Source organism: Bradysia coprophila (genome assembly GCF_014529535.1).
Source record: "Bradysia coprophila strain Holo2 chromosome X unlocalized genomic scaffold, BU_Bcop_v1 contig_173, whole genome shotgun sequence".
NCBI classification, from domain to species: Eukaryota; Metazoa; Arthropoda; class Insecta; order Diptera; family Sciaridae; genus Bradysia; species Bradysia coprophila.
Window position 1 is genome coordinate 245027 of NW_023503302.1, and position 18006 is coordinate 263032.

At 33.5% G+C, this 18006-nt stretch overlaps 1 protein-coding gene across 2 annotated transcripts in view; it reads left to right on the plus strand.

The window, feature by feature from the left end:
• The first annotated feature begins 6018 nt into the window (after positions 1 to 6018).
• Positions 6019 to 18006, plus strand: part of LOC119068077 (netrin-B) — a 33922-nt gene continuing 21934 nt past the window's right edge. Inside the window, exon 1 of one of the 2 annotated variants that reach the window (XM_037171483.1) lies at positions 6019 to 7942. In XM_037171483.1, the coding sequence (XP_037027378.1) occupies positions 6811 to 7942 (1132 nt within the window). In that variant the 5' untranslated portion in view covers positions 6019 to 6810. The remainder of the gene's footprint in view (positions 7943 to 18006) is intronic. The other variant, XM_037171484.1, reaches the window with a different exon arrangement.

An 18006-nucleotide genomic window follows, 5' to 3' on the forward strand; every position in this document is an offset into this window, starting at 1 on the left:
AAGTAGTTTCAAAAGCAGATTAGATAAATTGTAAAGAAAATTTGAAAATTTAAAAAGAGCTCTCTGTGACCTTGGGTATCAACATTTGGCGAAATATCTTAAAACAGAGTTATAGATATTTGAGGCTTGGTGGTTCCATTGCATTCATTATTAGAAACAAGAAATTTTCTACTTTCAGTGGCCTCAGTGGCGGACATTTTTCACGGTGGACGTTGATGTTCACGGTTGACTTGATGTGTAGCTGTTGGGGGAAAACCGCAAAATTGCAGTCTAAGTGTGAATTCACACGAATAGGTATACTGCGATTGAGTGATGGTATCGGGGAATCTGGCACACGGTGCAAAAAGAATGCACTTTTAAACTATGAAAAAGGTGAACTCGCACACGCAAGTTTATTACTGCAAATGCTTTTTAGCCATGTCATGGACTTAATGACTCCTTTTACAAAATTTTGGTATCGAAAATTTGTGTGTGAGTTCACCTTTTACGTAGTTGTTTTAGCACCGTGTGTTAAATTACCCCACGCCCCTGTGATGCACAACATTTTACACGCCAAACACATAATAAAAACAGCAAAGAGAGTGAGAGAATTAACTCTCCGCCCTCGTATGCATCAATTCAAAACAAATAAAAGCACATGCATGAAAAACAGTCGTTTTCACTCCTTGGACTGTGTCATGAACACCGTTTATTTGCTCTACTATAAAACTCTGCTTTTGAATAACTTTGTACAAATATGTGTCGGCTGTTTTGTATTTTTTTTATGATGGGTACGTTTCGAAGTTGTCGCAATCCTATCAAGAATCGGTGCATCGTTGAGTCATACCTCAGAACAATTTGCTTATAATAATTTTTTACGTCGACTAAAAACAACTAGTCGAGTCCCCCATATTTAATTGATTTTTCTCGTTTTATTATTTTATTTATCACACCCATCCATCTCTAAGCGACTCTTTCCGTTTATTTATCCAATCTTTTATTTTGTTATTGTTTCAGATTTAAGAATGTAAAAATTGAAGGCTTTTTCGTTTAAATTTTCATTTGACTAAACCAAACGCTTCCCATGCAAACACATCATATAAGAAGGAACACATTTTAGCCGACAATTCTGTTGTAAAGACACCTGAGGGGGTGTTTAATCTTGGTAGAACGATAACAAAATCCTTAGACTCATACTGTATGTTAATCTCGATTTAATACCAAGCTCTCAAGTTACTATAGTGAATATAATCATCAATCGATCGAATCTTGTTTAAGGATTTTGTCAATCACTTTCAATCATATATCGTTCAATCATTGAAGTTTGCTCTCAACAACAACTGAATTTCAACCTTTCACCGACGGAAAGCATATCATCAGTCCTTTGTTCCAGATATTTTCAATTGACTTATATAAAATCGTTTACTTCATTAGCCTTAACATGGAGATGACGAAATTAGTTAGAACTCAAGCTTCTCGTTCCTTATTACTGTCGTAGTTGTCGATAATCTCCGTTTTAATCCGTTTGAATGAGACAATGAGTAATACAAAGTATTAGCAATGTCTCTATGGCAGCGAAGTAGCATTGTGTCTAGCATTATGTACATTGTACACAGCAATTTTGATAGCGAATATTTGGAATCCATGTATTTGGAACAATTAAAAAACAAAATTAAACATATGAGTAACAAGTAAGGAGGGATTTTTTTGCAAACAGTCTCGACGAAATCGAACCCTTTCCACAGAAGTGATTTTTCTGTTTATTTATTCTTGATAGATCTCTAAAACTGGGTTCGAAAGTTCTTAATAGAATAGGTTATAACGTCAGTGATTTATCTTCGAAAGTTCGAAATACTGATTTCTATACAAATTTCTACGGCGCAGAAGGATATTGGTAATCGTACGTTTATTGTAAAGCTCAGGACGAGTATATATAAGGTAACGAAAATTTTGATGAGATTTGTATATACCTGTGTCACTGAAAACCGTCGTTACCCTATATTTACTCGATCTCAGTTTTCCAATGAACCCATTTCCCTATTCAACTCCTCATGCGCCGTACAAATTTGTAAAAAGAATCCAAATTATTCACTTTTGAAGATATGCTACTCCACATATTAGGTTGTGAGACCCTCCGAGCCCTGCTTAGGGTTGTAGGGACCTTCCCTTCTGAAGGAAATCGATTTTGAAGAATCCATTTTTAAAATAAGTGAAATGACAACCAATTCATTACTTCAGACCAACACATTGCAATAATTTAACCAATAGAAGTTTGGACAGGGTTAAAAAACAAATATTTCATTATAGGTATTCTGAACAAAGTTCATCGTGTCTGATGTAATAAAAAAAAATGTATTTTAATGGAATTGCTAGTTGCAGATTAATGCCTCAATTGTCTGGCCCTTACATCAAAAATCACACATTTTGTTGAATGTTTACAACACCACAAAATAGATTTTAATACAAAAATTTACGGATATTTAGTCGATTTATATGTAAACCGATCGATATACCCCCTTTATGTATATCGAACTCCCACACAAATTTTTTCTGTTATAATGTGCAAGCTAGTAGAAGTTTATAACGAGGGAAATGATATTATAATCCGATATGTGTATAATTCGATAAATTTTTGAATCGTTAATGATTTTCGTCGGTGAATTAGTAATGCCTCTATCAGACAATCTTCTTACCGCCGAAGATCGTAATGTAAGCAATAGATGGAATTAGTGAAGATTTCGACTATATCGGCTAGTATGAAAAAATGAGGATTGGACAGAAAACATAGATGAAAGCTGGAAGGCGTAGATATAAAAGAGTACATGATCAGAAGAAAATGAATTAGGGATCTCCATGCGTTTTCGATGAGCCAACGTCTAACATGTGAATTGTTGTTTAATAGTACATTATAATACCGGGGAATATTGCCAGCGTGTCGCGTATATTACACAAAACACGACTGCGGAATGAAATTGAAAACGGTTGGAATGAAATTTAAGAGTGCAACGAGTGCCTATGTAATATACAAGAGAGTATTACGTCTGAAATATTTACTGGTATACCTGATAATGTTCTATTGCGCAAACGATCAACTTATCGACATAATATGTTATTAATAATGTAGGGCTATCAACTCTAAGTAAATAATTATGACGTCACGCACATCGCACAACATGACAAAATTAATGTTTGATGTAATACTCCGAAAAACAGTGCTTAATGTCTATACACGACAATGCAATTTTATTTACACGCTTCATGATACGAAAACAGACGAAATCACGCGCCGAAAGTTATCGGAAAGTTTTTTAGTTCTCTCTGAGCAGACCTTGTATACAGGTCTAGGGATATAGATGATGTTTTACTCGCATGCGACCTGTTTTGAAATGATGTATACGAAGGCGGAGCTAACTCTCTCACTTTCTTTTGCTCTTTTTGTTTCTATTTTTCGTGTTCATCATATGGAGAGAACACACTCAATTACAGTGTGTGTGTGAATTCGTATCACACAAAAATTATTTTTGCATACGTATGTATGTTGCGTTTCGACTTCGTCTCGACGAAACAGCATACTTATGCAAAATAATTCTCTCGGCATACGAATTCACACGTATACTGTAATTTCGTGGTTTCTCTCCTTATGATGAAAATAACTATTATCTGCCTAGAACGATAATCTCACACTTATCCCTCTAAATCCTCAAAATAAACATTTTGGACAGATCTACTATAATATGATACAAGAGAATATTTCACGCGTATTACTCTCTTGTATATTTCACATACACGAGTGTATAACGCTGGCAATATTCCCCGGTATCATAATATACTTTAATTATTTCTAATATTCCGCAATGCACTACCTGGTCTCCTTGAATCGTCATCGACAATATTGAGCTCTTGTTTTTTGTGTTTGTGATAATTATGGTAGTCAATTTTACCATAATGCTGTCAGTTATTTCAAAATTTTTGACTTTGTCTTTCTCCCACTTCTATTAAGAGTGATATCACCAAAACGTGAACCAATTTTTGTGAAAATCCGGGCAAGCAATGGCTCGTTTGAATCGTCTTTCAATTAAAAAATTCCCTTTAAGTGATGTGAACTGAGATGAGATTAACCTTTCACAGACGGAAAACATTTTAAGTAACAAATTTACTACTTCTTAACATTCAAGAACTTTCTTCAAATTTATCTGTTTTAATATGAATCACTATTATTCTTTCGCATGCTGGATACACAAAGTAACATTCCGATAACAGAAGCCTTTTCGTTTATAATAATGTCGCAGCGAAAATCGTCTCCTAGAGTAGTTCAAGCAAATCTCAATCAAATCATAGTAAATCGTTACATCTTATAAAAATCTTAAATTGCAAGGGGAAGAAGACAAAGAAAATTACGTTCATAATGAGGACTATAATTCATTAGAAAATCTTAAGAGAACGTAACTAAATGATGTCCGCGATTCAGTGTTGCCAGACAGACCTGTAACTCAAAAAGTTACACTTTGGACTCTGGAAAATTAAATGTATGCTCTACCTAAATGGAGGGCATCAGATATACATACTCATGACATTTAATTAGGAGGTGAGGGATGTCCGTAAACGTATTCTTAATGAAGTTTATTTGAAAGATTGTTCTAACATAAATGTATGAAGGTTTAATATTCAGTTCAGTTCAGTTTACCACAGTAAACATGGAATTGAATTTAGAATTCAAGGAACACACAAAAATATTTCATCGGCATTCCTCACCTCCTGATTCAATGGGTAATTTGAAATGATGCTTTTTGCTATAGTTTCGTGTAAAAATGAACTACACTAATAAGCCTAGCTTGTGAGGCAACAGACACGGGAAAATTGTGTGACTGTAAATTCACACAGATTATCAAGAAATTGCTTATTGGTCGCATCTACTCGTTTTCTGCGGCATTTACTTTACTACCACACAGTACCCTTGACGTAATCTCTACCGAAAATTTAATCTTTAATCTCCGTCGATACAATCAAAAATGGTAAAAGAAAAATAAAAATTTTAAGGACTAAGTACTCGACGATCAATCTAAGATTTTACATAAAACAACCTATTGAAATGAAATGAATTTGCAAAAAAAAACCGCGAAAAATATTCCGTTCTGTTAGGGTTATCGATGAATGTTTGTTTTGTGTTCAAATTCGATTTCGTTTAATTAATGGAATAATAACTCGCATAATGGATATTATACTGAAGCGGATTTTAATTAATTTCCTTTAAACATACGTTTATTGTTAAATAACCCGTTCATTGAAACATGGTATACAATAGCCAATATTATATTGTGATTTATATAGATGACACTAAATACAAACAGGTGTTTTTCAAAACATTTGCATATCAATGGTGTTACGGAGGACACGACAATTTACATTACCTACAGATCATTGTTTGTTTTTTTTTCTAATCAGCAAAATAAAGTGTAGGATTTCTAAAATTAAAAATTAGGTTGACAAAAACCCTTTAACTGGAGTCTATTTTTAATCTATTCTATCGTGCTCTAATAAACGACATTTTTTTTCTTCTTCTTCCGATAAAAATTCCTTTCCCTCTCCCGACGCCTAACTGTTTATAGTTCAGTAAAATTCGAAAAGTAATGAAAAAATAGATCAGGTATATTTAGTGAATTTTTACATTATACAGTTTGTGCATCAAAATGCTCCAAAACATAACTATGCTACAGTCGTCGTATATATAGAAAATGTTCACCGAATTCTCTCTTGTTGTGGAAAAAAACCCTCATTCGACAAAATATAAAGAGAACGACTGCTCACTGTGTTGTTTTATGCTATGGGCATAACCATACAGAAAGAACGAACAAAAAATGTGTTTTGTAAAATGTAACAAAAGAGTAAAATCTCAGTCGAATGGCTGGTTCTGTTACAAGTAAGTCTCTCCGCACAGATGCTGTGTTCGTATATAATCATATAATATAAAAAAAAGATCGAAATTACCTCTCATTTGCCATCTCATTTCAACCATTTCAACCATCCCGAGAACACGGCACTCTTGTCGACTGAATATGAAATCTCCCTGCATCAAACGACATCCAGTCGCTTTAAAACCTTCCGAAACGGAAGATATATTTTGTATCATCGGCTTGCCATTGGATAGTTGAGTTAATTTGGATTCGGTATTTTTTTTTCGTTGTTGTTGTTGAAATGCGTAACAAAAGCAAAACACTATGCTGCTAGACTTTTTGTCGCCAAATCGATAGAATTATGTTGGGTACTGTGAATGAATATAACAACAAAAAATAAATAAATTTCTCATTAATTTGTACAATTAATTAAATGCAATTCTATTCTGTGAATGGGATATATACGATGTATAATGCAAGATTGTGATGTGTTAAAATACAATAAATTTTTATTTTTAATGTAAAAGAGGAACGAGGTGCTGTGTATGGTGTGTAAGTAAGTACACGGCGTACTTGTATATTTAATATTATACCCAATAATATATGATATTTGTTCAACGCAAGTTCTTTTTCGATATATTTCGTCCGAAATAAAATAACCAAAGCTCTAAGTGAAGAGCCGTTTGTTACTTTCAGTTGAACATAGTAAATTGTGTGATTCTCCGGTTCTTTGTTTATTTAAAATAAAAAAAAAAGAAAAAAAAAAGTTAAAATACGAAAAATATTCTCAACTTCTATTTTAACAACCAAAGTTGCAGTTACAGTGCAAACATCTATGTCATGTAAATAATAATTTAAACAAGAAAATACCAAATACACGCAGTGTTTCTTCGAGAGTTAGTTTATGTAAATTGCAACGGTTACAAAAAGGAAAAATAAAATGAAATCAAGAATTTTATTTTGGATTTTATCCCATCATGCAATTCAAATGTGTTTTGCTGGTTCATCACCCGCCGATTCATATTTGAAAATGTTTTCGGCTCAACCATTGACCGATCCATGCTACGACGAAGAGCGTTCGAGACGTTGTATTCCCGATTTTGTGAACGCTGCATTCGGTGCACAAATTGTTGCATCCAGCCAATGTGGCGTCAATGGACCAACCCGATATTGTGATCAGAGCGACATTCCATCCAACACCGAATCCGTTTGTCACGTTTGCGATGAATCGAACCATAAACGATTCGCATCCACATCGCTCACCGATTTGAATAATCCGAACAATGTGACGTGTTGGCGATCCGATTCGATTAAATCACCGACCGGTCCCAATGCACCGCCGGATAATGTGACGTTGACTTTATCGCTGGGCAAAAAGTACGAACTCACCTATGTCAGTTTACAATTTTGCCCGAAGTCGATAAAGCCAGACTCGATTGCCATTTATAAGAGCGCTGACTTCGGCAAGAGCTGGCAACCATTTCAATTTTATAGTTCACAATGTCGCAAGGTGTACGGTCGTCCGAATCGTGGAACAATAACCAAATCAAACGAACAGGAGGCAAGATGTTCTGATTCTCATCGACATTCCGGCGATACGTCGAGTCAAGGTGCTAGAATTGCTTTCAGCACATTGGAGGGTCGACCATCAGCACCCGACTTTGACTCATCGGCCGTACTACAAGATTGGGTAACTGCCACCGATATTCGGGTCATCTTCCACCGTCTACAAATGCCGCAAGACATGAACGAAGAATTCTTTCTCGAATCACATCCCGTCGAAACTACCAAATACCGTGACGATGGCATCGGTGCCAATATCATCGAAAGTATAGCCACACCAACGGCCGTCACAATGTCCACCCATGACTACGCTGTATCCGATTTTGCGGTCGGTGGTCGTTGTAAATGTAATGGGCATGCATCGAAATGCATAAAAAATGAAACCGACGGTCTACTGACATGCGAATGTCGACACAATACGGCTGGTCGTGACTGCGAAAGGTGTCGACCGTTTCACTTTGACAGGCCATGGGGTCGGGCAACGTATAGGGATGCAAACGAATGTAAAGGTGAGTAAATATTTGATGAACAGAACCGAGAACAGATAAAAAAAATTGTGTGTATGGTATAATATACGCTTTGGATATGAATGATCGATCATTTAATTACGTTCAAACAGAAATACATTTTTAAAAATATATAAAAGTATGTATGGCAAATAGGGTCATGGTGTACAATTGTAACATGAGTTGAATACGCCAGAGTACTACATATATAATGTTATGTGATGGGACGAATTGGAACAGAACGAGGAGTAAAAGCAATAACATTTTCTGGATAAAATATGTTTTTTAATTGAGGGTGTTTGATATCGAAATCAATATTTTTTTCTTCATTTTTTTTGTGTTGTTTTTATTATTTAGAGAGTGTTCTGTGGTTTTGTGAAAAAGGAAATATTCTTTAAGCCCCGAGGGATGTTTACTCAAATTTACAGATTTTTCCATAACAATTGACATGAAAATGTTTACTTTTCTTTTATTGAAATTCCATTTTATATTTCATTGTAGCATAAAAAATTCCACCACAATAAAATATAAAAAAAAAATGAAAAAAGGCATGGAAATAGAAAGCTCTTTCTTGAATCGATGTGGAACAATTCAGAAAATATTTTCACACATTTTTTACCCTTTATTTAAATATCGATATAACCGTGCAGAATACTAACAACAGGACCTTATGCATATAAAGCAACAACGTCGAATACATTTTTTACGACTTTTGCACCAATATTGCTATATTCAATTTTCCATTCCAATTTGTTTTCTGTTCCTTGCGTTTCTTTTATGATTTAAAATATTTCGAAATTTTTAATTATACAAAACATCTACTTCGTTGAACAATTATATTACTCTTCCCATCAAGTATCCCATATTAATACGAACTAAAATGTTTAATCCCTTTGAAATTAATAAATTAGAATCATTCCGCATAATATGGAAATTCCATACGGTTTCTTGCTCCATACTGTCTGCATTTTTTATTGTTTTTCGATAATATTCTGTTGGAGGGAGTGCTTTTACACTACGCGAACTTTCATTTGAACGTTTTACAGACGCATCACCATGAAAGCAATAATACGGACATTTTCGTTGTGTTTGATCCACTCGACACTCGTTTTCCGTAAATGACAGAAATGTTAAAACTAGTTTGTGGGGGTGGTCGCAAGTAAAATGTACTACGTCATCAGTCGGAGTTTGTTATTTTGACTGGTGTGATTCCATCCCTCGCCTTCATCTCGAGCTGCAACAGCCACACTCGTCAAAATAACAATGTCCAAACCAGGACGTAATCTACTACTTCATTAGTTATAGTTTTAACATAGGTTCGGTTACGTACAATATTACATTAGAATGTTAGAATCGATGATTTTTATCATCGTTGTTGTAAAGAGATGACTAGCCACTTTCAAAAGGTTTCGTAATAAAAAGGTTTCACATTTTTCGTATCACCTTCACATCCCCTTTGAGTTCTCTCTGGAGTGTTGGAATTTTCTTTAAATTAGTGTGGATAACCTCTAGAGTTCTAGAGAATGTTGAGAAGACACAGACAAAATATTTTTTATAATTGTCAAAGAAAGCTACCCTTCTGTACTCACATAAAAAAAGACTTAGTGATTATACTCGGGTATGTCCCAAATAATTTTGATGAAAATTTAACAAAATTCCACTCATACGTCTTTATAAATAAAACCCAATTCAGCCCGATCCATATTTTTTTCTGGACATGTTCCGTCTGAACGTCACCTTGTATATTTTCCACATTTCGCATTCCTCATTTTCCATTCAAACGTTAACGTATGAAAAAAAGAAAGAATAAATTCGCTGTCTAGCTTCTCTCTATAATAATGGCCAGTTATTGTTTCATATGAGTTCCATGTTTCCGTCAATTTATTTTTATTTTCATAAAATTCCATCTGTCTATCGTTAACGAAATATAAGGTTGATGTATAACGAAATCCTGATCAAGTCCAAAGAAAAAAACCTTTTGTTATTGATTGACAATTTTGCGTTCGAATAACATGCAAAATGTTTTCGAATAAATTTTCATTGAATTATAATTGAGGACGAAATCATTAAATAGGAATAAAGGAACACACAAATTCCTCCTTTTGCTTATAATTTATTTATACCGCATACCTTTTCGTATATTATTTACTACCGAAAAGGTAAATTAAATTTCTTCATCGTTTTCGAAATGAAATTCCTTTATGAGAGCAATGACGGAACAGAAAGTAAATAAAAAAGTGTTTGTCGTTCTGTTTAAAGAGAAATAGATCAAATTCAAGTCGCTTCACTCAATTGGAATAATTATGCTTAATTGTTAGAGTATGTATAACTTTACACAGAGGAGAGACCGACTCATCGTGATGTTCATTTTTCATTATTGTCGCACAATGCGATAGTGCTGTGTGACATTACACTTTGTGTATTATATGGGTACGGAATGGCGAAGAAGGGATACATTTCCTTATTTATTAGATATAGTACACAACACAATACAAAATGCGTACGATGTGTTTGCATCGGGTGAAATTATCTATATACATTTCTGGAAACATTTTCTCATCATTCCGTTCATTTAATTTGCAAGGGTGTTTCAGATGTAATAAAAACACGAAACATTCAACGGAAATATATTTTATGGACAAAAAAAAAAGTGTGTGACAGAAGACGAGATATATATTTTGCCTTCAAGTCGTAGAGATATGAATTTCAGATATCACAGCCCAAGCCCAGTGGTACCGGTTTCACAAGTTCGTCTGTACTATAATTTCAGAAAATGTTTCGACAACAATCTCCGCAAGGATATTTAGATTTTCTTAAATGAAGTAAAATACAATTCATTATCATCCGAGGGTAAAGCGACACACAACTAAATGAAAATTTGCATTTTTTTTCTCATTCGGTTGAGAAATTGTTTGCAAAAGAAAAACTATGAGAGGAAATTTTCTTTAACTTTTCATTTTGTACATTTCAATAAATGTTTTTACAAGAAATAAAAGTCCCTTCCATTGTGAAATTGCTTTTGAATTTTCTCACAGAAATTCATTGTTGTATACACCGAGAAAAAACAAAATTGAAATGGTCCGACTAATTTCACCCCATTTTTACTATACCTTCCCGTAATGACTGTCTTAACTTCGAAATTATGCGTCGTTTGAAGTAGATTTCTTCTCGGAAATTCGCTTTAAATTTGAATAACACAAAGGCATTGCATCATTTAATGTGGTATTTTGTTTTAATATTCAAGTGAATCATAACAGTTACGTAGATAATAGACGTACAAATAGATAAAATTTGCATTTACGGAACAGGAAGATGCTAATTTATTTATATTCATTGGTTGTCTTCACTTCCTTTCCATCGTTGAATGGTTTAAAAACGAAATATCTTTCGATTCCTGAAGAAACGTATTGTAGCATAAAATTCTATTTAGCGAAATGCCATTTTGGAAATTGGAAATTATTTTTATTACAAACGGCTAATACATTTCGAAGAAGTGTTACCTAGGTCATATTAAACCGAGCTTAGATGAGGAGAACATTATTATTGTGAGGCGATTATGTGCTATGATGTTCACATTGCTACTTTTACGTCCGTAAAGTTGCTGAATTAGTCTTTTTCCAGTGCAATACCTTCAGCAAACTGGCAAATATCCGCCTTAAGGCATTAATATCACCTCGGAAATGTTATAAACACTACCTTTATATCGCCCATAGCGCTAAACAGCACACAGAAAGGGTTTATAGTTAGAGCGTTAACAATCGTGTTTATAACACCCAAAAAAGGGGGCGTTAATAACACCACACGAAAGACGATTTCCTTTTTAACAAAAGTTCTCAAGACAGTTAAATTGCTCCTTTTGCACAGTTTTTATTTGATCAAACTGGGTGTTGTTTACTTAAAAATATTTACGTTGTGGGTGATGGTGATACTAACACTTTAGGTGTATTGTCTGCAGTGAGTGTTATTAACGTTTTTCGGTTTTATTACGAAGACCTTTCGGATGTTATTAACGTATTTTTGGTTTAATTTGTGCAAATACGTAAAAATCTAAAATCACCCTGGATGGTAATAAGACGAGAAGGGATATCGGAATGGGAAACTGATGCAGCGCATTGCTATTGCATATAAACATTTTAATTACACTGCGACATAATTGTTAAAAGTTATTGCAATTGTTTCACCTAAAACAGTTCGGACACTCTATGCAATGATTTTGTCTTTTAGGTCTCTTCATAGTACTCACAGTGCTATGGTATCTAGTTTACTTTAATTTAATTTGAGTAGCATGATTCATATATATTAATCAAAAATGTTGGTCGATGACGAATGACGATGGACGGATGTGAACCAGTTTGGTCCATTCGTTCCACTTATCCTCCCACATCTACGAAATGACCATATCAATCCAAAAGAGGTTCATGATAATCGGTTCAGTATTTCGCCAGCAACTGCCTTCGGAGTGAAGTCATTCCTAGGTTCGTATGTGTTCTTTCCGAGTAAACGTTGATTTTCGCTATTTTTATTTATTTGAATGGAAAGGGCAAGCGAAAAGTGAAAACTTCGAGTTTCCTAGAATTTTCTTTCAATATTGAAGCCTCCGCTCCGAGCACTTATGCCATTTAGTTCATTACCGTAAACTTTGGGCAGGTCACTCAAATCGCCATTTTATGTGTAATACATGTCGTACATTTCATTCATACAAGTTTAACACCTTGCTATTACTCTCCGTTTAATTGACAGTTCAAAAAATAGAAGAGAAACGGTGTTTTCACTGTTTGGAAGAAAGAGTCAAGTAAACGGAGAGCTGAACGACGCAGAGGTCTTTCTGGCTTATCTTCTAAAGTATGGATATGGATAAGTCATTCGAAAGAGTCTCATAGAGTTTAAGAGAAATTTATGCAATAGATAACCTTGCGTAACGTTTGAAGCACTTCATCTTCCTCAGACATACGAAAAATTTCGATAATTCGAAAACTATTTTACTGATCTTAAGGAGTACTGATCTTCCATTGTTTCTTCAATAATTTCAGTACCCCTCAGTACTACGAATGGTTGATTTGGTGAAGTAGAAACCGAGTGTTATTTAACGAGTCTTGATTTATGAACGCAAGAATTTATTATTTCCAAATGGGACATTATGAACTTTTAGATAATTTTCCGCTGTTGAAACCAGTAAAAGGTGTACACAGCAAACTGTGAATAACCAGTACATTCACTCGTTCCCTCATTATTCTTCACACAATCTAAAGTAGCTTAAAAATCGATGAGATTTTTTTTTATATATTTAATTAATGATGAAAGTGTATAATTTTTACAAATGTTGTCAACAGGCAGACAATGATTGATGATCGGTTAAGATTGTTTAACAACAAAAATCCAGTTGTAAATTGATCAAAATTTATGTTTGTCGCTTGCATTTATATAAACACGTCTTTTAGAAATAAGGAGGAAAAAAATCGCTTTGAGTACAAACATTATGAGTACGGTCACCAATAAAATAGAGATTGCAAAAATGGTTACTTGTGAAATATAACATTCAACTGTTGCGATGGATAACTTTCACTCCCTTGAAATCGTTCATCCATTGTTCGATGTATATATATACCGTACCGTACCCACCCTTCTGAACACTAATAATAATTTCATTTCAACAGAGAGTAAAGTAGATTTTGTTCTATTGATTGAATTGGTTCTCCGCGCCGTTCATAAAAATAAGCAAACAAAAAACTAAATTGCTGCTACCAAATTGGAAGCTATATTTAATCCAAGTAAAGTGTGAAAAAACCATAAACTTCAAAGCAAAAAAAAGCATCAAAATTAAATTACACCCAATAAGCTCTCTTCCGTAGCAAAAAAAAAAACGCTATCCGAACGAAACTGGTTGAGGCAAAGTACATTATGGTGCATAGTTGTATAAACCCATTTCTTCGAACAACAAAAACATATTCCAAAACCAGCCACATAAAGATGTCGATTATTTTGGAACAGAAAAGACTGAACCACAAATTTATGGCCACATATTATGACTGGCTCTGTGTTCAAAATCACTATAGACTACTATGTAGACGACTTCGTATATTTTTGCTGTTTCAAACATACCATTTAAAAGAGTACAAGTAGAGTTTATAAATAAAACATTATCTAACTTTATGTGTACCAAAGACAACAGAATTATAAATGGCTTGCAATTAGAAATTAATTCTGCTCTTTTGGAATATCTATCATGGTGTTGTCTGAAAAAGAAGCTTACAACGAGTGCGTAGAATATTGTGAACAGTCGAAATGGCTTGTGGTATTTTATTTGACATAACTTATGTATACGTATGTGAGCGTATAGGCGTAACGTTTTTGTTAGAAAAAAAAGAATTCGTCAATTAAAAAGTTTCTTACTTTGATTAATAGACAGAATTATCTGAAAATCGCAATGTGTTTTGATTCGCTGTGATAGTTGTTTTCAAAACGTAGGTGCCGTTAGAGAACACATTTTTAGATTTTGTTGACGAACGGGACGAAAATCCCCATCATAATGTACAATAACAATTGCTGGTAACCTTTTGCACAAACACTACGGTTGGGGATGGATGATTGAAAGTTTGAAAAAAATCCTCAGACGATTTCGAAGGATTTTCTCGAAATGTCAGTGGGCTTGGGCTTTCCTTATTGAACTCAGGATTTTCTGCACCTTATGAGGGTTTCCTGGACAATTTTTTCTATTGACTTTTTTCAAGTGACAACACATCTGCGTTTATTCGCCCTCCATATTTTTATGTTGTAAATAAAGTGTATGAAAAAAAACTAACGAATCAATAAAATTACGTAACGTTAAAATTTCAATTTTCGAAACGTACAAGTCTTACATTCTCTCCCGTCTGAACAGTCTAAAAGAATTCGTATCAATCTATTAATGATCAAAAGAAGTACTAGAATTGATCGTACCATCAATATGTGTGCTATACAACAATTTCGCCATTTGCCCAACCTTCCAAGACAAAAAAAAACTAAAATTATTGAAATTATTGAATCTAAAATTAGCCACTTAGCGTACTGCAGTTAACTACCCACCTATAATGTCATGTCATTTTTTAACTTCATTATTGAATGGAAAATCATCCAGTTAGCGGAATCCACTACAACTAACTATACCCACGCATAGTGCCAAGGACATTTTTCGACTTCGTTTACTGTTTTATGTCACGCTTCGAAGACATAAAAATTCAGAGCGTCAAGCAGACTAGCAACAATTTACAAGATGAATAAAGAAAAAAACCCTCCATACCCTTCACAAATATTCAATATCTCTTTTCAGATTAAAATAACACTTTCCCTCAAAACCAATAAAAAATGGTTTTTTAAGACACACAGAGATTTTATTGAGAAATCGTCAACAATTTATTTTATTATGTAAAGATAGAGTCAGAGCAGTCAAAGCCAGAGCGGATAGAATGTCGTTGAATTTTTGTTTTCTCGTCTCCTCGTCTGATTTTTTTTTTATATTTTATTTATATTGTCAACAACAGAAGCAAAAGGGATACTTTATGATGAATCGTTAGTTCTGTTTTATATCTGGTTTAAATAAAAATAAAATGAAAAACTAATTTAATGAAATGAGGTATTCGTTGGTGTGTAGTACGCCACAACTTATATTATATGTCGGGCTATTAAGAATTGCCTGTGTTTCTCCACCTTGTATGATAACGAGTGTATAACATAATTTTGTGTAGTTTTTTTTTTAATTTTGTACAACAACACGTATAATTCGTCGCAGAGATGTTAGTCTATATAATAAACTGAGAGTAATATAAATATATATAAAATTCAAAGTGCCACAACATTTTACGCACTGATCTTCACCTCAACATAAAAATAAACCTTTCATCACAAATTAATTCGGTAACAAACCACATAAGATTGAAACTACTTCATAATGAAGAATGCAGTTTGTTAAGCTATAAACAAATAGAGTAAACAAATCACATATAAGAAAATAAAAATAAAAATGAGAAACTTCTTTTTTGAAAAGGAACTTGCACCGTTTTTCGGTTTCTTCTTCTTCTTCGTTTTTTTGACTATAGGAAAATATTCTGAATTTAAATTTTATTTTTCGAAAACTCGACGGATTTTTTTTCTGTTTATTTTCGTTGTTCGTACTTCATGTATTTTATACAGATTGTACAGACAGATTATACACCGCGTAAAGTGTATAAACGTATTAGGCCTTTTTTTTAAATTAAATATTTATGTTGCTAATATCTTTTCATGTAATGATTTAACGACTTTCTTAAATTTTGTTTTCGTCAGTTGATGTGTATTTTGACTTAAGATAGATCAAACAAGAAACGAAAAGAGAGAGAAAAAAAGGTAATAATACCGTTTGTACACCTTTTTCGTTCAGATTATTTAAATCTTTTTTTCTTCGTTCATTAATTGTTCATGGTTGGGAAAATGGTGAAGGAAAAGGTGACTCGGTTATAATTATTGTTTATTTATCTGGCTTCAATTTAAAAATTAAAAATTGGACGAACCGGAGGAGTGTACTACTGTCACAATGAAAATAAGAAACTCTTTCACAACATGACCGATTTACTATTTTCAAACTTACAATGAAGATATGGCGATTTTCACTCTTATGTTTATAAGTCGACGTAAAACCTGCGATTTATAAGTTTACTTTCCATACATTTTGTAAGAAAAAGTTCCTTATAATTTTCAAGATTTACGTCACCTTATACAGTTAATGTCAACCGAATTTGTATCTAAGTTTGTGTCAGCTGTTTTACCAGTTGGTCCGGTGACTATAAAACCCGTATGAACACTTTGTTTGTATGAGTGGACCAGCTGAAGGAAACTTAGACTCTGATAAAAGAAAATTCAAGATTGTGCAGCGGATCCCGAAATTTGACTCTGGTTGGTGTTTTCTTAATATACTGAAATGTTTGATAAAAATATTGAAGTAATAGATTTTGTATGATACAATAGAAGAAACTTTGAACAAATTAAATAGCAGATTTGATGGATTTGGAATGATTCGCTTGCCGTTTCTGAACGAAAGGTCAAACGTAAAATGCAAAATTCAACAAAATTAGGTTTTTATCTTCGTCTTTCCATGCAGGCGAAAAAGCTTACAGTTCGTTTTATAGCATTGTTTAGATAACCACAGGGTGGTAGATTTGACTCAAACGTTCTATTTTGTTGACTTTTCCCGATTCCCAATAGCACTTAATGAATTTTTTATTCAGTATGTTCCATGTGCTGCTCATATAATATGTGCTCAGCATACCTTTCGAAATATTAGATATATATTATGTCTGTGCCATGCCCTTCTGTACATGCAATAGGAATGTCCTACACTTGCATTTACATATACTGAATAAATACGACCGAAAATCATTTCGTTTTAATTACAAATATTCCGTTGAATAATTTTCGCTTCAACAGGTATGCCTTTACATATCGAATTAAAAAAAAAAGAAGTGTGCGGCCCATTAACAAAATGAAAACTATCGAAGTCTTCAAATATTGAATCATTCTGGTTTTGTTTCACTAAATTGATCGTTTATTTCAAAAAACGAAGAAAAAAAACAGAAAGAAGTGTTTTCGTATACAGAAAAACAGCAACAAATAACACACCACAAACGTTTCCCAACAATTGAATTTAATTTGAGGTGTGCAACAAAATCCGTAGGAATGAACATATTTTATCATTTTCTAAAACCAATAAAGAGATGAAAATTAACTTTGAGAGTATTCCGGTGAAATAATTTGGCATTATTTTCGTTCACTTGAGGCGCAAAAGCGCAAGCTATATTCAATGAAACCAATAAAAAAAATGTTTTTTTTTTGTTGTTGTTTTGTATTTGAACAAAGTAATAGAATGTGTGTTGTAAAGGAGGACTTTATGAAATATGATACACAGTCGACTCGACACACAGAGAGCGTCAACAGAAATTTTGTTTTTCTGGTTTTAAAATCATTTTCGTTTTGAAAATAAAGTGTAAGATGTGCACCTCAAAAAAGAAGACCGTAACAAATTCTCTGCATGTTGTGTATTGTACATCATGTATATTATA